Here is a 21,611-nt window from a genome sequence, read left to right on the forward strand (position 1 = left end):
TGAAGCATCTTAAGGATTTCCACTCCCAAATTGCAGTCAATCTCTGCTCATGTTCCTGAGAGCACAGCTTTTAGTTAGTGGGGGGAAGGGCGGATGTCAAATTCTGCAGCTCAGAAGCATGCCAGGCTGTGGTTACTGCCAGTGACAAAGTGGCACTTCACGCACTGGAAAACTGTTACATCGAGAACCTTTTCATTAATTGAGAAAAATCTCAGCTCTCCCTATCCAGATCCCAGTTTCCCTTCCCAGATCTCCGTACGCAGGAGGCGCTCACCCTCCTCGCCGCCCTCGTGACGCCGGGGGTGGGGTGGGGGGCGTAGTCCGGGAGGGGCGGGACTTACTCTCTGACGACTAATCTGGCGGCCGGAAGCCGCCGGGCCTGGAGAGGAGCGGGGCAAACCCGCGACTTCCGGCCGCGTTTAGCTGCTCCTGTCTAGCGGCCTGGCAGAGTTGCGGGTCCTAGCGCGTTGCCCTGCTGTGGCCTCTGTGCGTCTCGTCTTGCGTCCCGAGCTCTCCGGAGCCCAGCGAGGATCCGGGCGGCTCCGCTGCTCCCTGTTGCCGGCGTCCGCCCGCCTGCGGAAGACCGGTTCCTGGGAGCCGCGCGTGCCCGTCCTCCTCGTTGTCCTCCCGGGGCCGGGCGCGGGGACAGTCGGCTGCCCAGCAGCTTCTTGGAGCGGAGGCGGCAGGGACGCTCGAGGACTGCGCTTACTGAGGGTGCTCGGAGGAGGAGGTAAGCGTTCTGGGAGCTAGCTGATCGGGAGAGGCGTTGGGCCGGGCACAGGTGGGAGGCTGGCGCTGTGTTCTCCATCCTCTCGCGGCTGACGCTCCTTTGCTGTTCTGAACTCTGCTTGAGCATCCCCCTCTTAACTCTGCAGTAGCTCCCAGTGCTTAGATGTGTCGTCTGTTGCTCTAGTAGCGGTCCTGGAGTCCGTGTCAGGGGGGTAGGCGGACTTGGATACCCTGGCGCGGTGGTCTCGTGTGTGTGTGATGAAAGGGTGCAGCGGTGCAGTCTTGGATTTAAGCATTATCTCTCCACGTATTCTAGACCTGTTGGAGAGAGTCTCGCTTTGGATTGTTTCTGTCTGGTCTTGCATTTTTTCCTGGCTGTAATAAATACTGTTGGGAGTGTAGGAGTTCTCCTTTATCTTTACAGTCCCTGGTCACTTTTGACAACTCTATCAGAAGCAGGGGAGGGTGGGATGAAGAGAGAATGTATGTCTGGCAGTATCTTTCTTTAAGCAGGTTAACATTTATGTGGCTGGAACAGTATTCAGAGTTGAGAAGACTTGGATGATATTGGTAGGATCTTGTTTGTGAAGGGCAGTATCTTGTTAATTAGTTTTTATTACGAATTATGGACATGTGGAGTCTTCTGGTTTGTGGGGTTTTGAGGAAGTGATTTGAGAAGTTTGGAACTTTTTTTTGTGATATATATTTTTTATTTTACAATACCATTCAGTTCTACATATCAGCCATGGGTTCCCCTATTCTCCCCCCTCCCACGCCCTCCCCTTACCCCCAGCCCACCCTCCATTCCCACCTCCTCCAGGACAAGTCCTCCCCCGAGGACTGTGATCAACTTGGTAGACTCAGTCCAGGGAGGTCCAGTCCCTTCCTCCCAGACGAAGCCAAGTGTCCCTGCATAAGTTCCTGGTTTCAAACAGCCAACTCATGGAATGAGCACAGGACTTGGTCCCACTGCCTAGATGCCTCCCAAACTGATCAAGCCAATCAACTGTCTCACCTATTCAGAGGGCCTGATCCAGCTGGGAGCCCCTCAGCCTTTGGTTCATAGTTCATGTGTTTCCATTCATTTGGCTATTTTTTTTTCAATAATTGAGTAAAACTGAAATTTATTATATGCCACAGTCGTCCTAGGGACCTCCATGCTATATATATAGCCTCTATGGTTCTATGGGTTGTGGTCTGATTGTTCATTTTATATCTAGAATCCACCAATGAGTGAGTACATACCATAACTGTCTTTCTGGGTTTGGGTTACCTCACTTAGGATGATTTTTTTCTAGTTCCATCCATTTGCCTGCAAATTTCATGCTTTCATTGTTTTTCTCTGCTGAGTAGTACTCCATTGTGTATATATACCACATTTTTTTCATCCATTCTTCCGTTGATGGGCATCTAGGTTGTTTCCAGGTTCTGGCTATTACAAATAGTGCTGCTATGAACATAGCTGAGCATGTATCTTTATGGTATGTATCAGCATTCTTTGGGTATATGCCCAAGAGTGGGATGACTGGGTCTTGAGGTAGGTAGTTCGATTCCTAATTTTCTGAGAAACCGCCATACTGATTTCCACAGTGGTTGTACAAGTTTACATTCCCACCAACAGTGGAGGAGTGTTCCCTTTGCTCCACATCCTCTCCAACATTGGTTGTCATTAGTGTTTTTGATCTTAGCCATTCTAACAGGTGTAAGGTGGTATCTCAGAGTCGTTTTGATTTGCATTTCTCTGATGATTAAGGATGTTGAGCATTTCTTTAAATGTCTTTCAGCCATTTGTAGTTCTTGTTTTGTGAATTCTCTGTTTAGCTCTTTAGCCCATTTTTTAATTGGACTGTTCAGTGCTTTGATGTCTAGTTTCTTGAGTTCTTTATATATTGTGGAGATCAATCCTCTGTCAGATGTGGGGTTGGTGAAGATCTTTTCCCAATCTGTTGGCTGTCTTTTTGTCTTATTGACTGTGTCTTTTGCCCTGCAAAAGCTTCTCAGTTTTGAGAGGTCCCATTTATTAATGGTTGTGCTCAGGGTCTGTGCTGTCGGTGTTTTATTTAGGAAATGGTCTCCAGTGCCAATGCGTTCAAGAGTGCTTCCTATCTTCTTTTCTATTAAGTTTAGTGTAACTGGATTTATGTTTAGGTCTTTGATCCACTTGGACTTGAGTTTTGTGCATGGTGACAGATATGGATCTATTTGTAATCTTTTACATATTGACATCCAGTTATGCCAGCACCATTTGTTGAAGATACTTTCTTTGTTCCATTGTATAGTTTTGGCTCCTTTGTCAAAAACCAGGTGTTCATATGTGCATGGATTAATGTCAGGGTCTTCAATTCGATTCCATTGGTCCGTATGTCGGTTTTTATACCAGTACCAAGCTGTTTTTATTACTATAGCTCTATAGTAGAGTTTGAGGTCCGGGATGGTGATGCCTCCAAGGGTTGCTTTATTGTATAGGATTCTTTTAGCTATCCTGGGTCTTTTGTTTTTCCATATAAAGTTGAGTATTTTTCTTTCCAAGTCTGTGAAGAATTGTGTTGGGATTTTGATCTGTAGATTGCTTTTGGTAAGATTGCCATTTTTACTATGTTAATCCTACCTATCCATGAGCATGGGAGATCCTTCCATTTTCTGATATCTTCTTCAATTCCTTTCTTTAGAGATTTAAAGTTCTTATCAAAAAGGTCTTTCACTTGTTTAGTTAGTGTTATCCCAAGGTATTTTATATTATTTGTGGCTATTGTAAAGGGTGATGTTTCTCTGACTTCTTTCTCAGCCCTTTTATCATTTGTGTATAGGAGGGCTACTGATTTTTTTGAGTTGATCTTGTATCCTGCCACTTTACTGAAGGAGTTTATCAGCTGTAGAAGTTCCGTGGTAGAGTTTTTGGGGTCACTTATGTATACTATCATATCATCTGCAAATAGTGAATGTTTGACTTCTTCCTTGCCAATTTGTATCCCTTTGATCTCCTTTTGTTGTCTTATTGCTCTAGCTAGAACTTCTAGTACTATATTGAATAAATATGGGGAGAGTGGACAGCCTTGTCTTGTTCCTGAATTTAGTGGTATCGCTTTGAGTTTCTCTTCATTTAATTTGATGTTTGCTGTTGGCTTGCTATAAATTGCTTTTATTATGTTTAGAAATGTTCCTTGTATTCCTATTCTTTCTAAGACCTTTATCATGAAGGGGTGTTGGATTTTGTCAAAGGCTTTTTCGGCATCTAGGGAGATGATCATGTGGTTTTTTTCTTTCAGTTTGTTTATATGGTGTATTACATTGACTGATTTCTGTATGTTGAACCATCCTTGTATCCCTGGGATGAATCCTACTTGGTCGTGATGGATGATTGTTTTGATGTATTCTTGGATTCGGTTTGCCAATATTTTGTTGAGTATTTTTGCATCAATGTTCATGAGGGAGATTGGTCTGTAGTTCTCTTTCTTTGTTGCATCTTTGTGTGGTTTGGGTATCAGGGTAATTGTAGCCTCATAAAAAGAGTTTGGTAGTGTTCCTTCTGTTTCTATTGTGTGGAACACTTTGAAGAGGATTGGTATTAGTTCTTCTTTGAAAGTCTGGTAGAATTCTGCACTGAAACCATCTGGTCCTGGGCTTTTTTTTAGTTGGGAGACTTTTGATGACTGTTTCTATTTCTTTAGGGGTTATTGGTCTATTTAAATGGTTTATCTGGTCTTGATTTAATTTTGGTATTTGGTATTTATCCAGAAAATTGTCCATTTCTTCCTGGTTTTTCATTTTTGTGGAGTACAGGTTTTTGAAGTATGATCTGATGATTCTCTGGATTTCCTCATTGTCTGTTGTTATGTCTCCCTTTTCATTTCTGATTTTGTGAATTTGGGTGTTCTCTCTTTGCCTTTTGGTTAATTTGGCTAGTGGTTTGTCTATCTTGTTGATTTTTTCAAAGAACCAACTCTTTGTTTCATTGATTTTTTTGTATTGTTCTCTTGTTTTCTATTTCGTTGATTTCAGCCCTCAATTTGATTATTTCCTGGCGTCTATTTCTCCTGGGTGAGTTTGTTTTTTTTTTGTTCTAGAGCTTTCAGTTGTGCTGTTAATTCATTGGTATGGGATTGCTCCATCTTCTTTATGTGTGCATTTAGAGCTATGAATTTTCCTCTTAGCACTGCTTTCATAGTGTCCCATAAGTTTGGGTATGTTGTACTTTCATTTTCATTGAATTCTAGGAACTCTTTAATTTCTGTCTTTATTTCTTCCTTGACCCATTGATGTTTCAGGTGGGTATTATTCAGTTTCCATGAGTTTGTGGGTTTTCTATAATTTTTGTTGTTATTGAGTTCTAACTTTAAGGCATGGTGGTCTGATAAAATACAGGAGGTTATTCCAATTTTTTTGTATCTGTTGAGATTTGTTTTGTGTCCAAGCATGTGGTCAATTTTTGAGAAGGTTCCATGGGGTGCTGAGAAGAAGGTATATTCTTTTGTGTTAGGAATATTCTGTAGATATCTGTTAGGTCCATTTGAGTCATAACATCTGTTAGGTCCTTTATTTCTTTGTTAAGTTTCAGTCTGGTAGATCTATCTTTTGGTGAGAGTGGTGTGTTAAAATCTCCCACTACTAATGTGTGGGGTTTGATGTGCGTTTTAAACTTTAGTAGTGTTTCTTTTATGAATGTGGGTGCTTTTGTATTTGGAGCATAAATGTTTAGAATCGAGACTTCATCTTGGTGGATTTTTCCTGTGATGAATATGTAATGTCCATCCTGGTCTCTTTTGATTGATTTTAGTTTGAAGTCTATTTTATTAGATATTAGATATTAGGATAGCTACACCAGCTTGTTTCTTAGGTCCATTTGCTTGGAAAACCTTTTCCCAGCCCTGTACTCGGAGGTAGTGTCTGTCTTTGGAGTTAAGGTGTGTTTCTTGTATGCAGCATATGGATGGGTCCTGTTTTCTAATCCATTCTGTTAGCCTGTGTCTTTTTATAGGTGAGTTGAGACCATTGATATTGGTGGATATTAATGACCAGTGATTGTTAATTCCTGTTATTTTTTTGGTTGTGTTGTGTTGTCCTTCTGTGGTGTATGTTGGTGTAGGATTATCTATTGCTTGATTTTTCATGGATGTGTTTAGCTTCTTTGGGTTGAATTTTCCCTTCTAGTGCTTTCTGTAGGGCTGGGTTTGTGGACAGGTATTGATTAAATCTGGTTTTATCCTGGAATATTTTGTTTACTCCGCCTATGGTGATTAAGAGTTTTGCTGGGTATAATAGTCTGGGTTGGCATCCATGGTCTCTTAGTGTCTGCATGAGGTTTGTCCATGATCTTCTATCTTTCATAGTCTCTATTGAGTAGTCTGGTGTTATTCTGAATGTCCCTGTGGCCGCTGCCGCCGGGCCCGTTTACCTCAGCGGGCCTGCTGCTGGGCCTGTCTACCTCTGTGGACCGCCGCTGGGCCTGAATGTCTCTGCCGGTTGCCGCCGGGCCTGAATGTCCCTGTCGGCCGCTGCCGCCGCTGGGCCCGTCTACCTCAGCGGGCTGCTGCTGGGCCCGTCTACCTCCGCGGGGAAGTTTGGAACTTTTAAGTCTGGCATTTAAGATTTTAAAAGTCTGTGATACTGGGCGATGGTGGCGCACATCTTTAGTCCCAGCATTCGAGAGGCAGAGGCAGGCGGATCTCTGTAAGTTCCAGGCCAGCTTGGTCTACAACAGAGCGAGTTCAGGACAGCCAGAGCTACACAGAGAAACCCTGTCTCGAAACAAAACAAAACAGTAACAACAACAATAAAACAACCAAAAACTCCTTAGAAAAGTCTGTGATATAGTGGCTCAGTTAAATCCAAATGACAATGTGGTTCTGCCTGTGTGTTCAGTTTTGCTATATAATTTTGACATTACTAGCTTTAGTATCTAAGCAACGTATTTTGCAACATAGTGTATAGATCTGCAAGCAACTTCCAGCCCTGTAATGCTTGATTCTATCAAATAACACTTTCATGTGCAGGGTTAGCAGGTGGATGTAGGCATGTAGCGTAGCAGTTTGTGCGAAAACGGTTGTGCCCTGAAACTTGAGTTTCAGTGTGAGCATTTGGTAGGATGCATTTGTTCAAAACACACAATTGACATCCACCCATAGCATGCGACCTCAGATACCCGAATATACAGACACTCAAATCCCTTCTAGAAAATGATATAAACTTTGAACATGTCCACACCTTGTGTGTTTTCAGTCATCTCTATACTCCTAATACATAATATGATGTAAATACTATATACTGTTTAGGAATAATATAAATAAAGGTTTGTACATTTTCATGTAGTCTTTTTTTTAGTATTTTCAATGCAGGGATACAGCCTTTTATTTGCTTTCTGTTTGCTGGTGATTCAGAGTGATCATTAACTGCTTATTTTGAGATACATACTCTATCCACAGGCACACTACCCTGAGCACCTGGTCTCAGAAGCTAAGCAGGGTTCGGCCTTGTTAATACTTGGATTGGAGATGTACACACATAACTCAGTGTGATGTCTGTAATATAAATTTAAAAATACTAAAGCACAGTGTAACATATCAATACATTTTATTCAGTTGTTAGTGTTACTTAATTATGAATTTTGAATGTAAACCTTGATCACATCCTTGAGATATTTAACTTTCCAAAATTTGAATCCAAAATATACCAGTCTCAAACATTTTAGGATAAGGGTTCTCAATTAGCATATGTTTCACTGACAGAATTTTAGCAGACCTTGGGAGTAATTATTCAAAAAGAGCCACCTCTGTGATGCTCCTTTCTCAGCCGTGTTTATGGTGTGGAACTCAGAGTACATTGTTCCCTGGAGAAGGGGAGCAGTTCTCATATTTGAAATACATTTTCTGTCTTAATAGGCTCATCATTAGTGCCCCAGAATTTGATTCTTTTTAATTGAAAGGAGTTGATGAAAGTTCCAGATACCTATTAAATTCCAAAGGAGAGCAGATAAAGAGAACAGCTGCATAGTTGTTTGGCTTAGTTGAGAAAGGCATGACGTAACAGGTGCTGACAGCTTAAAGAAAAGAACAATTTGGATACCAAGTGAAGGACATCTTCAGACGAGAGTCAGTTTACTAGTAGGTGATTGGTTTACAGTCTCTGTGATTGGAAAGACATTGGCATCCACAATTCTGGTTCTTGTGTCTACTACTTCTCCTCCACTTTGAAGCATTCATATCTATCCCATTAAGGGTTTCTGTCCTCTAATCAAATCTACACTCCACTCTTTTGTGGTATTCATCTTTCTTTGAACCCGTCATTTAGGATTGAAATTTTTGAGCTTTCACATCAGTTGATTACATGATTTTGAGTTACATGGTTTAATATATGAAAAAGAAATGTTTTTCTGGTGTATTTATTTTCCAACAAATGAGCTTTTAAGTTATATTATTTTCTGTTCCAACAGTGTTTATTCATGCAGAGTCACAACTGTGTGGCTGCTAATGTTGAGGACAGTGTTGTGTTGAAGACTGCCAGGAGTTCTTAGGGGACAATGTATTAATTAACTGGGTTACTGTAATGAAATTCCTGAGACAGGATACTTAGGAAGAAAGCTAATTCCCACTTCTGGCTTTAGAGATTTATGCCCAGGATTCCATCCATTGCTTTGGGCCTCTTGGGTGGGTGGCACAAGCCAGGAAGTGAAGTTAGAAGGAGAGATGAACAGACAGGTTCTACAGTTCCCTTTGAAAGCACCCCTTTGCCTCATGGTGCAAGGATTTCCTGTTATTCTTTACCTCTTAAAAGATCCACAGGACCTCATGTTACCACCACCCTGAGGACCAAGCCTTCACTGATAGTCTTTTGGGGCTTGGGGGTGGAGACTCATCCAGACCTTAGCAAATGATCAGAAGTGTTCATTCCAGAACCATTGTGGAACAGATGCCTGTAATTCCAGAACCCAAGAAGCTGAAGTAGGAAAAGTCATGCCAGATGGATAGCTTTAATTCTTGTTTTTACCTTTTGTGCCTCATGTTTTCATCCTCTCTATAATCTAGACCCATTACCAAAATACAGTGTAATTGTAGGACAGAATCTGGCACTATAGGATTCTGAGGCAAAAGGAGAATACATCTTTTACTTCATTGTATTTCCCCCTTCATTTGGAAGGCTAAGTAGTAGCTGGGAATAAAAATTCCTGGGAAATTCCCTTATAGGCGAATCTTCTTTTTTTTTTTTTTTTTTAAGATTTGTTTATTTTATTTTTATGTATATAACTGATTTGTCCAGATGTATCTATGAATGTGCATTGCCTGTGTGCCTGGTGCCTTAGGAGGTCAGAAGAGGGTGTTGGATCCCTTGGAACTGGAGTTAATGGATGGTTGTGAGCTACCGTGTGTGTGCTGGGGATTGAACCATGGTCCTCTGCAAGAGCAACAAGTTCTTTTTAACTGATGAGCCCCTACAGGCGACTCTTGATCATTCTTCATGCTCTTCGTAAAAGCAATTGATTCCGTTTGTATGGGGAGCAGCTTTTTACTGATAAGAGTACAAGACTGGGATGTGGCTTATAAGTTGGGGTCTGTGATTCTTACTTCATTTGGTGTAAAATTCCAATGGGATCCAGTCATCTAGGATTGGAGAGAAGCTGTGAAGCCGAGCATTCTAGCAGGAGGTCAGGAAGAGAGCAGTGATGAGCTAAGTGGAGGTGACAGCATGTGGAGAAGTAGCAGAGCAAGGGAATGCCATGATCCTTTGGAAGACCAAGAAAGGAGATGGCAGATGACCAGTATTTCAGATACAGTAATAAATAGTGTCTTAGTCAGGGTTCTCTAGAGAAGTGAGCTGCAACCTTCCTAATGCTGCGACCCTTTAATACAGTCCTCATGTTGTGGTGACCCCCAACCATGAAATTATTTTGTTGCTACTTCTTAACTGTAATTTTGCTATTGTTATGAATCATAATGTAAATATTTGATATGTGACCTCTGTGGGAGTCTTGACCCTCAACTTGTGAACCACTGCTCTAGACGAACAATGGATATATATGAATGAATATATATTATAGATATTTATGTATTATATATACATGTGACATGTGTATCATATATATGTATATCTATGATTTATTAGAGTGGTTCACAGGCTGTGTCCACCTTGTCCAACAGTGACTATCTCCCAACAGAAAGTCCAAGAATCCAGTGGTTATTCAGACCACAAGGCTGGATGTCTCAGCTGGTCTTCAGTATACATCAGAATCCTGAAGTAGGTTCTGTTACCAGAGAAGTGAGAGCAAGCAGGCAAAGAGCAAACAATTTCTTCTTGTCCTTTATATAGCTGCCACCAGAAGATGTGGTCCAGATTTAAGGTGGCTCTTCTCACCTCAAAACATCTGGGTTTAGGATGGGTCTTCCAACTTCATATCATTCAATCAAGAAAATTCCTTCCCAGATGGACACAGCCCTTTGGGTTTTAGTTGATTTCAGCTGTAGTCAAGTTGACAACAAGAACAGCATCACAAAGCTTCTTGCTTGGTGGAAATCTGTTAGTTTCTGGTAGGAAGGGGTGGTGGAAGTAGTCCCATTGAGGGATGGAATGCTGGAGGCAGAGCTAACCTATTTTCATTGATAGTGATGGTGGAGGGAAAAATGTAACGTAGTGTTGTAGGATGAGACCACCTACTTAGGAGGAAAAAGATGTGCATTCTTTAGGTTCTGAATAACAAGTTCATCAGGGAGCTTAGAATCTGTTCAGTTTTATTAAATGGTTGAGGATCATGATGTGTACTTATATATTGATTGATAATAATATAATGAAACTTTAAGATGCATTTTTAACTTAAAACTTTTCTGCCTGCTCCCACCCCCAACCCCACCCCCAGTTTTTCGAGACAGGGTTTCTCTGTGTAGACCAGGCTGGCCTTGAATCCACCTACCACTTCCTCCCAAGTTCCAGGGTTAAAGGTATGAGCCATCATGCCTGGCTAGCATACATTTACTACTTATTACCTTCTACATAGATAGAAATTGTATATTTCTAGGTGTGTGTGTGTGTGTGTGTGTGTGTGTGTGTGTGTGTGTGTGTTTTTAGCTAATCAAAGCTCTTATTTTCTAGGTCTTTTAAATCTGCACAGCTTCTCTAAGTTTTCTGTTCTTTTTTGTTCCTTTCCATAATCTACTGGATATCTGATATGGCTTTGCAGTATCTTCCCCTGAACATTTATGTTTGTGCTGAGAATGAGTTCAAGAAAAATTAAAGATACACATTGTGTTGATGCTAATATATATTTGGCTAATTTGCTTTCTTTTCTTGGAGAATGGCTGATATAACTGATTTTGCTCACCTATGTGGTAGTTATTTTCCAACTTGTGTTAAAAAAAAGGTTACATTTTATGTTAAAGAGTTTATAATCTAAACTTCCCAATTAAATCCACTTTGATGTATCATTTTATGGTTTCCTCTTGATTTGTCATCTTTTCTCACTTGTCAGACTTTGTTCTTACTTTTTGAATCTTTAAAATGTGACTTGAGTGACCTAGTTAAATGGAATATTTTTATCATCACTATTGAGTTTTTGGCTTTGATTTTCTATTCCAGGATTTTTTTTTTCTTTTTGTTGTTGTTTTTAAAACAAAATTTTACTATTTATTACTGGCTGACCTTGAACTCACTATTTAGAGTCCAGGCTGGCCTTGAACTCACAGCAGTGCTCTTAGTCTTCTGACTAAGGCACTTAGGCATGCCCTACCACACACTCAGCTAGTGCTGATGTGATTTCATGTCCAGTAATATTTATTTATTTTGAAACCATTTTAAAAATCACCTGTGATCTTTATAAAGACTAGTTCTGTTGCTGGGGTTGTAGCTCAGTTAGTAGAGAATGTAAGGAAGCCCTGTGTTCAGATCCAGCACTGCATGGTGGTCCATTCTTGGAATTGCAGAATTGGAGATGGAAACAGGAGGAGAGAAGTTAAAGACTGTCCTCTGCTGGATGCTGAAGTTGAGGTCAAACTGGGCTTCAGGAAATCTTGTCTCAAGTGTATACACACACACACACGCACGCACGCACGCACGCACGCACGCACGCACGCACGCACGCACGCACGACTACTTATGTATACCAAGTAGAACTTACTTTTTTTTTTTTTTAAGCTGCCATGGCTCTTTCTGATAATCTGACAATTAGATTTCTACTCATGTTCAGGTGATGTAAAATGTGCAGTTCAGCTTCTCTTGCTTTTTCTCACGAGACAGTTTCTTCCTTCAGATCAGTATGAGTTATTACTTGGTCTGGACTTTGTTTCCTAATGTGTGCTGTCATCTGAATTTTTACTTTCAATTAAATAACTGGATTAGTTTTCTTATATAGTCTTAGTTTTTTAATGCTTTGTTTAGCTTTTTATATACTTTTGCAATTTTCTTTCTTATTGCTGTTAATGACCCATTCCTTACTTTTAGCACCCTTGACTTTCATGGCAGTGTGTGTTGGATTATAGAAATACCTCGGAGAGTTTTGTTTTTGGTATTACTGAAAAATTAACATTCTTCATCAAATTGCCTTTCCATGACCTTCGCAGCAAAGAATACTTAAACAGCACCCGCTTTTCTTCCATACTGTTGTTTGTTTGTTTGTTTGTTTGACTTTTGATTTTCTTCCAGACGTGGTCATTCTGTGAACTGGAGATCCTCCTGCCTCAGCTTCCTGAGGCTGGGGATTACTGATGTGCGGCGCCACCCCCAGACATTCCCATCCTCATTTGAAGCAGTACTTTTGTAGCCACTGAAACAATATAAAGAGCTGTATCCACTTTCAGTTAAGATATCACCTGGGTTTATGTCCCATGTTCTTTGACTTACATATCTTTTAGTTAACCGGTTGTTAGGCTAGCAATCTTCTCCTAAAGGACAGAACTACCAGATTTTACAACGGCTTGTATAAGTGACTCACAAAGTAATAACTGTAGTTGAATGTCCAGTACAGAGGAGGTCCAGGTCCAGCCCATGGAGTCCAGAGTTGCTAGACTTAGAAGCGTGGTATAGCAGGCAACATGTCTACTAGCATCCTCTCCTGTTTCCCTCTGTCCAAGCCCTGGCCTCAGGAAGGCACTCCTGCTTTTAGAGTGTTACCTGTAGCTTTGTCTGCTTGTACGTTTTAGGCTCAGGTGTATAAAATTGAAAGATTTTACAGTTTAACTCTCTCTCTTTTGGTTAAAGTAGTTCAGAATGTCAAAAATTAGGAGGAAAGTCACAGTGGAAAACACCAAGACCATATCCGAGAGTACATCCAGAAGACCTAGTGTGTTTGAGAGGCTTGGACCCAGCACTGGCAGCACAGCAGAGGTGAGTTGTCACTACTGTGGGTACAGGGAGCTTACTAGAGGGGACTAGCAGTGTGACTCAGTGTTGGAGCCCTTACCTAGCCTGTACAAAGGGGCCCCACCCTCAATCCTGTGCCCTGGGGGAGACATTTAAAATACTATTATTGAAGTACTAATTGCTATTATAAAGGAAAATGGGTTGTTTTGTTGTGGGGTTGATTTAGCAAATTTTACTCTAGGAAAGAAATGAAAGAGGGGTTATGGTTTGCAAATTTCTCATTGTTTTATAAGGTTTTTGTTTGTTCTATATATACAATGTATTTTAATCCTATCCATGCCGCATTCCAGTAACACCCGACCCCATACCCTGTTGTGGTTTGTGATTCCTTTATGGTATTGCTATTGGAGTAGCGTGGGCTTAGCTGGCATGTGGGTCGCTCTGACTTGATTTTGCTCTAGTAGCATCTTCTCTTCAGACATTCACGTGGTGATATCTGCCTCCTAGACACAGTGCCGGAACTGGCTGAAGACGGGCAGCTGCCTCTATGGAAACACGTGTAGGTTCGTCCATGGCCCTTCACCTCGTGGGAAAGGTTACAGCAGCAATTACAGAAGGTAAACTGAGAACGGAAACATTTGCTGTAGTACTAAAAACCAACTTTAGCAATTTAGTGTAAAGATCTGAAATTGAACCATATACTTGGTCAGATTTCCTGTCTTGGGGTAGTCTTGACAGTCATAGATTAGCCAGATCTTTTGGTTGTTACTTTTAAGATTAATAAAATGTTAGCTTTAAAATGTACATGTTTGTATGTCTTGATAATAGATCCTTTTTCAATGTGTTTATTCAGATCAGTGCACACCTGTAAGGAGACTGAGTCTGGGGGCAAACTGCCCCTAAAATGCCCCCACCTCATACTGCCCCAAGTTTGTATTAAATCTCCACTTAAGCAGAACTCAGAGGTGTGAGAATTCATTTTCAATAAAGTTAGACTAGTCATTCTTAACAGTAAAATTTAAATAAGATTTAGTTGTAATTTTCCAAAGGCCTTTTAAATTTGTATCTTTTATTTCTTTTGGATTTTTGAGACAAGATTTCTCTGTGTAGCTTTGGAGCCTGTCCTGGAACTCACTCTGTAGACCAGGCTGGCCTTGAACTCACAGAGATCTGCCTGGCTCTGCCTCCCGAGTGCTGGGATTAAAGGCATGCACCAACACTGCCCAGCTTAAATTTGTGTCTTCTACAAGCTTTGTTGTAAAATCTGCTTGCCAAACCTCTTAGGGCACTGTGTTAATATAAATGTCTTTAGGGGCTGGAGCGGTATAGGTCAGTGGTTAAGAGCCTTGACTGCTCTTCTAGAAGACCTGAGTTTAGTTTCCATCACCCACATGGTAGCAAACAGCTGTCTGTAGTTCCAGTCCCAGGGGATCCAATATCCTTTTCTAGACTCAGACACCAGGTACGCACATGGTGCACAGACATACATGCAGACAAAACACCCATACACATAAAGCAAACAAATCAATAATTTTAAGTGTGTTTATATATAAACATTTCCTTGCAGAACATCATTTTGTCTTTGATAGAAACTTGACTAAACTGAATTTGCATAACGAAGATCTTTTTAGTATTCCTTTTGTCCCCTTATGATGATTTTGTAATATTTTTTAAATGTAACAGATACAATGTTTCTTACAGAAATCATTTAATCAGTAAATAGAATTTACATAATCCTGAAATTGTGCATGCTGATTGCTTTGCCTATGGCATTAGTAGAAAAACTGAAAGTTAGTCATTGGAGTTTTGTTTTTTGTTTTTTTTGAGAGCGAGCGAGCGAGCGCATCACATTTGAATGTGAAGGTCTGAGGACAGCTTTTGGGAGTCTGTTCTCTCCTTCAGGCCTGATGACAATCACATTTACCCATTGAGCCTTCTTGATGACTGTTAGCTTTCATTTTTAAGATGCAGGAAATATTTTCTTAGTTGATAGTATGTCCAACTACATACATATATAGAGGGAATTAATCCCTCTGGAATAACTTTGCTTCTTTATAACTTAACCTTTCTCTTCTTGCCCTTCATCTACAATATGACTGCTATATTTGTGTGGTGAACAGAAAGTAACTCAAGCTGCTATTTGCATATTCATTTTCTTCAGTTCATTGTTTCTCATATTATCAGTTTACCACCCCATGGAAGTTAACATGCATTTTGATTGGCATTGGGAGAAAACTTATGAATATTGCTCATATTTTTATATAGTACTACTTAAGCTGAAACATTTTTCAGAAGTTTAGCCACCAAAGACAGAAAATTGCATCAGTATTTATGAGATTATTTATTTATATTATTCTTATAAAATGTCATATAAATATAGAATTGTGTTGTTTTATATCAAAGGTCACCGGAAAGACCTACAGGTGACCTCCGAGAAAGAATGAAGAACAAGCGTCAGGATGTGGACAGTGAATCCCAGAAACGGAACACAGAGGAGTCATCCTCACCTGTTAGGGTAGGCTAATTTACGACTCACCTAAATTTCACTAGTCATTTAGTCCATGATTTCCATTTTAAATAGGAAGTGGTGTGCTAAACACATGGTAAAGCCATGACTAGACATTACAGTGTCCTGTGTGAACACATGTAAGTTTGTTTGTTTTGTTACTTTTTTTCAAGACAGGGTTTCTCTGTGTAGCACTGGCTATCCTGGAACTTGCTCTGTAGACCAGGTTGGCCTCGAAATAAATGTAATTTAAGGGGCAGGGAAAACGGTCTGTTCTTCTGTGTATTTAAAATGAAAGGGATCGACCAGCAGAGCTCAGGCTGCACTTAGAAGGTTTTGTACCTCCCAGACCTCAGGAGTGCCTACATGCAGTGTACAGTTTCAGAGTTCAAGGAGCTGCCGTAGTTCTCAAGGACATTTACAGTTGTGTGGCTAGCCCTGTGGTCACTTTTCATCCTTCTGCAAAGAAACTCCACATTTTCCAGCAATCACTCCTGTTGTCCCACTGACTGTGAGCCCTAGGCAGTCATGAAATCACTTCTTGTTTTATGAATTGTTAACCCTCTGTGCTTATATAATGTGTCATCTCTTGTGACTAGTTTCCTTTACCCAGTTTTTAACATTTATGGAAAATTATAAGATGCATTACTCTCGTCTGTTTTTCCAAAGAATATTCCATATTTTGTTCATTCACTTCTCTTTGATGACTATTTGGGCTCTTTCCATCCCCCCTCTCCCAATATTGTGAATGAGAACATTTACGTACAAGGTGTTGTTTAGCATGAGTTCATTTGTCTTGGTTTAATCCTGGAGAACAGAATTGGTGAATCCGTGGTCTCTTAGTTACTCTCCTGCTGCTGTGACAGAATATCTGACGGAAACAACCTAAGGAAGGGTTTCTTCTGGCTCAGTTTGAGGGCCAGTGTGCACGTGGCATGGCTGTGTGGAAGCAGGAGCACAGGCCATTTGTATCCAAGCCAGCAAGCAGAGAGCAGTGAGTGCTGTGCTCAGCCCCCTTTCTTCTGTAGGATGGAGTTCCCCACTTCAACCAACCAGTGTTGAGTCTAGATCTTGTCACAGTGGGCGGAGTCAGTGTTAGCACGCAGTGTGAATGCTGCTCTCTCTGGAGGGTCTGCCAAAGCAGTGCTTCTCAACCTTCCCAGTGCTGCGGTCATTTAACACGTGCTGTGCTGACCCCAACCCCAAAACTGTTGTTGTTGCTACTTCATAACTGTAGTGTCATGAGTTGTAATGTAGATATCTGATCGACACACACAGTGAGAACCGCTATGCTACACTGTCGTTTAGAGGTTGCGTCATCGTTTTTACTTCTAGACAGTGGGATATGAAAGTTCCGGTTTCCCCATTTTTTTTTTCCAGCTCCTAATCTAATTGTGGTTTTACTTTGTGTCTCCCTAATAACTAAGGATGCCAAGCATTGTGTACATACTCACTGGCTGTTGGTGCATATTTGGAGATACTCTGCCCATTTTTAAAATTGAGCTGTCTTTATTGACTTGTAAGAGTTCTTTATATCTTGAGTATAGGTAAAATATATTCTTTGAAGGTTTCAAGTTTTCCAATTTTTTCTAGTTAGTAATAATGTGAAATAATTGTGTATTTATATATCATAAAATTTCTAAGCTGGGCAGTGGTGGTGCACGCCTTTAATCCCAGCACTCGGGAGGCAGAGTCAGGCAGATCTCTGTGAGTTCGAGTCCAGCCTGGTCTACAGAGCAAGTTCCAGAACAGGCACCAAAGCTGCACAGAGAAACCTTGTCTCGAAAAGTTAAAAAAAGAAAAAGAAAAAAAAAATTCTAAGATGAATTGTTCTGCTTTACCAGTGTTTAATACAAATCTGGGTAATTTCCTTTTAAGTTAAAAATAGCAAAAAATAAAATCACTGTTCTAAAATTTTGTTTTTATTCCTTTAACTATTTTTACTCTGAAATAAGTTAAAATTTAAGAAAATTTATCAGAATTAGCATACAATTCCCATGTTTGCTTTCATTTTTAAGGTGCCTAAAACAAATTTTCTACCATTCTGTGCATTATTGTTCCTTTTTTTAATTGTCTAAGTTGGGGCAGTGTCTTACTGTGTCACCCGGCCTGCAGTAGATACATCAGGTGATCGTGCCTCAGCCTCTCTGGGAACTGGTACTACATAGGCTCTCAGCATCAGACACAGCTCTCGTGTGTGTGTGTGTGTGTGTGTGTGTGTGTGTGTGTGTGTGTGTGTGCGCGCGCACACATCTGATTCCTTAAAACATAAGTCAGCTTTTCTGAGTTCCCATGACATGTGTTGACTAGATGAACTGTAATTAGTTAATATAAGGTACAGGCACAAGGATTTACAATGTGAATACAGTACCTCTAGGTATTGTTAGCTAAACTCTATCAGTTTCCTCATCTATAAATTAGGAATTGGCTTTGTTGGTATGTTATGATGATGGGTGTGATTGGCCATTTTATGCTGACTCTTAATAATACACTAATATAATGGTTAAAATGGCTTTTCTGTTCTCTAAATTGACTTTAGTCTCTTAGCAGAAATTGGATGTGAGCATTAATTTAGGTTGTGAACACACACACACACACACACACAGTTATAAAGGCTTATATGTTTAGATCACATTAGTAGATAGCAAAGTTGACTATTAAGAAATTGAAAGTCTAGGGTTAGAGAGATGGATCAGCAGTTAAGAGCACTGGCTTCTCTTCCAGAGGACCTCAGTACAATTCCTAGCACCCACATGATGCTCACTACTGTCTGTAACTGCTGTCTCAAGGGATTAGATTCCCCTTGTAGCCTGTGAGAGAACCAGGCATGCAAGTGATGTACAGACATACATCCAGGCAAAACACTTATGCACATAAAATGAGTAAACCTTAAGAGAAAAGCAAGTAAAAACTTGATTCTTGCTTTCATCTCTGATGTATTCAGCAGCATATGATGCATATGATGCTGATCTTCATGTAGTGGCTTCCTGTCAGAGGTCAGATTGATTTTAAGGAAGGGCAGCATCATATGGATAACACAGGCAGAGCTGAGATAAACATGTGATTTTTCCGGGAGTTAACAGATTTACTCCTTCTTTGTCACTGATATTTACTCCAGTATGTCTAAATTATAAGGTTGCTGGATTATCCTTGATTTTGTGGAGAGGCAACTTCATAAATAAACCAATTGTAATTCCTTTTTTTTTTCTTTTTCGGTTTTTTGAGACAGTATTTCTCTGTGTAGTTTTGGAACCTGTCCTGGATCTCACTTTGTAGACCAGGCTGGTCTCGAACTCACAGAGATCTGCCTGGCTCTGCCTCCCGAGTGCTGGGATTAAAGGTGTGCGCCGACACTGCGCGGCCCAATTGTAATTCCATAGTGTGTGAGATGCAAGCAAAGTGCACAGTGGGCAAAGTAAACAACTCCCTGCAGAACTCGAGAAGGTTTGTGGGTGAGTAGACGAAAGGGGGTGGGTGGGAATGATGCAGTTCATTAAGGAGGGTTTTAAAGGACTGCTGCCATGCTCTAGCTGGGTGCTGTGCGCTTGTGTCTTGCTGTCGCGTTGGAATGAGGTTGAGTGCTACGTAGGTACCGGTCAGTTCACTTAAACAGAAGTGCTTCTCATGTCCAGCCTCAGTTGGGAAGTCTTGGTGGCCTTGTCTCAATTGAAGTGTGCTCTAAGTGTAAACTATGTACTGAGCTTCAGATACTTGGTATGAAAAGTAAATAAATCTCAGTTTCTACTGCATTTCATATTGAAATGACAGATATTGATGCATTAAGTTAAATGAAATACATTAACATTTTAATTTTACCTGCTTTATTTTTCTTTCTGATGTGGCAATGAAGAATGGAAAGGTTGCCAGTGCACTTTAATAAGTGCCTGCTTGATGTGAACCAAATGTTATGCAGTTGAATCTACAGAACCTTACAAATATACTCATTGAATTGTGTTCTAGTCTCTGACAGAGGCTTGTTATTTTACAGAATTTGAACATAGCAAAGAAATTATCACTGAGAGAAGAATTGACCCTGAATATAGTCAGTGAGAAAATTTGTTAGTGATAAAGGCATAAGTGTGTCCTGGGAGCTGTCCCTTAAGAGAAGCTGTGCAGCAACATTTCAGAGTAGGTTAAATGATTCATCGTAATGAGAAAGTATCTGTTAGAGTTTAGAGACCCTCTCTGGGTGTTCCCTTGTTTATGTAGACCCTTTCCTCAGGATAGATGGACAAGAGCAGTGGTTTAGTTTTACCTCTACATGTTGGTTTTTTTTTTTTCCCTTTAGTTTCTATTGTGATAAAATAGATACAAGATTTGTCATTTGAGATTTGTTTCAGTTGTTGTGTTTTGTGGTGTTTCTCGGTTGCTTTTGAGACCAGCTCTGATACTGCCAATCAGAGTGGCCTCAAACTTCGAATCCTCCTGCTCTCACCTCAACTCCTCAATGCCACCGTGCCCAGCTATGATGTTAATTTAAATGTTGATTAATTCAACTGCTTTAACCTGTCATTTGTATGCCCATTTCTAGTTCTGCAATCAACAGTTCAGAGATTTTCCTTCTGAAACTTAGAGTGATATTCCCTTTTCATTCTCCAAAATCGTCAGTTGCTTTAATTTTCTGCCCTCAACCTGATTACTTAACTTGAGATAGAGACTCAGGTTTAGACTTGATTTTATCATGGGTCAGTTTAATTGGGCTATTACTTAAATTACTTTTTCAGATTTCACTGTGTAGGTAGAGCTCAAGATGATTGGCCAACATCTAGCCTATTCTAGGTGGGTTATTCTGACATCACATAAATACTATACTAGATCTTTTCCTACTCTTAGTTGCCAAGTTCTGTGCTATTATGAATCAAAACTGTTTCTAGTACAGAGTGCATTGTATCTGGGAGAGCTTTCTTCAAGAGTACACTGGTTTGTCCAACAGTCCCCTCCTTAACTGTCTTACACACACACCCCACCATGTCCGTTGTCCCTCTTCTGTCAGAGTCTTAGTATTTCTGACTAGCTGAGGTTGGAATGACCCTGGCTCGAGAAGGGGTGGTTCGTAGCTGCTGCAGTAAGGAGGACTCTTGCAGTGGAGCGCTTTAAGGTAGAAGGTTAACAGTCACTGACCACATCCAGAGGAGCCTCCACCTGGCTTTAAGTCTGTAAGAGTAAGTACAGTGCCTGTTTCCATATGCCACAAGTTATGGGAAAAACCAAATGGGGAAGTACAAGTAAGAGGTCTTTAGAAAGAGTGAAACAGCCGGGCGGTGGTGGCACACGCCTTTAATCCCAGCACTCGGGAGGCAGAGCCAGGCGGATCTTTGTGAGTTCAAGGCCAGCCTGGTCAGAGCAAGATCCAGGAAAGGCGCAGAGCTACACAGAGAAACCCTGTCTGGAAAAACCAAAAAAAAAAAAAAAAAAAAAAAGGAAGGAAGGAAGGAAGAAAGAAAGAAAGAGTGAAACAGTGTACTTGCAAAAAAGAAAGAGTGGAAAGGCACTAAGCTAACAGGAAGCTGATCGCTGTGGGAGTAAATTGATCAAATAAGTGTTTACTGAGAAGGATAAGACATAGAAGAGGAGGCTAGGAGCAAGAGTGTAAGCAGAGATATAAATAGGTTTCTTGGTGGAAATTTCATAGCAAAGAGTACAGAGATAATTATGACATTGTTTTCATCATACAGTTCCCTTTCATAAGAACTCCACATGGTTACATAGTATCAAGCATTTGCTGTGCTAGTGAATTCTGTCCAGATGGAGAAAGTCAAGAATGGGCATCTTGACTTCTTGATGTATGAACCTTAGCAAAAGGCTGAAAGAATGTGGGTTGAAATCATTGAAAGGCTTGTCTGTTCATGTGTCTCAAAGCTGATGCCAGTCATTTGGAAACATCACTTCTTCATGTGGATCTAGTCATGTTGATAGCTTGGACTTCCTCTCACCTGAAGGCTGGATACCACCTGCCTATATTGTTGAGCTAAGCCTGAGTTCTTGATGATGTCTTCAACTTTAATCTACCACCATTATTGTTACTTCCCTAAATTGACATGTTCTATGTCCTTAGCTTGTGGGCCATCTTTATATTGGACACAAGTCTTTTTTAAAAGCT

The 21,611-nt window shown here is 40.6% G+C and overlaps 2 protein-coding genes across 9 annotated transcripts in view; one reads left to right on the forward strand and one right to left on the reverse strand.

Annotated features, from left to right (window-relative positions):
• Positions 1–338: 338 nt before the first annotated feature.
• LOC143267431 (uncharacterized) lies at positions 339–6,623 on the reverse strand. Its single transcript, XM_076545396.1, has 2 exons — positions 6,295–6,623; positions 339–1,415 (listed from the first exon to the last, which is right to left on the reverse strand). The coding sequence occupies exon 2, from the start codon at positions 854–856 to the stop codon at positions 434–436; it is 423 nt and encodes a 140-aa protein (XP_076401511.1). The 5' UTR covers positions 857–1,415; positions 6,295–6,623; the 3' UTR covers positions 339–433.
• The window catches only part of Zc3h13 (zinc finger CCCH-type containing 13), a 72,846-nt gene continuing 51,611 nt past the window's right edge, over positions 377–21,611 (forward strand). For 6 of the 8 annotated variants that reach the window (XM_076545395.1, XM_042285179.2, XM_042285180.2 and 3 more), the window contains exons 1-4: positions 377–730; positions 12,904–13,029; positions 13,513–13,622; positions 15,409–15,520. In XM_076545395.1, the coding sequence (XP_076401510.1) occupies positions 12,913–13,029; positions 13,513–13,622; positions 15,409–15,520 (339 nt within the window). In that variant the 5' untranslated portion in view covers positions 377–730; positions 12,904–12,912. The remainder of the gene's footprint in view (positions 731–12,903; positions 13,030–13,512; positions 13,623–15,408; positions 15,521–21,611) is intronic. The other 2 variants (XM_076545390.1, XM_076545391.1) reach the window with 1 other exon arrangement.

This window comes from Peromyscus maniculatus, chromosome 9 (assembly GCF_049852395.1).
Source record: "Peromyscus maniculatus bairdii isolate BWxNUB_F1_BW_parent chromosome 9, HU_Pman_BW_mat_3.1, whole genome shotgun sequence".
Classification (NCBI taxonomy): Eukaryota; Metazoa; Chordata; class Mammalia; order Rodentia; family Cricetidae; genus Peromyscus; species Peromyscus maniculatus.

Bases quoted from the DNA above. Each gene is read 5' to 3' on its own strand.
- LOC143267431 (XM_076545396.1), bottom strand. From the start codon at position 856: ATGCTCAAGCAGAGTTCAGAACAGCAAAGGAGCGTCAGCCGCGAGAGG.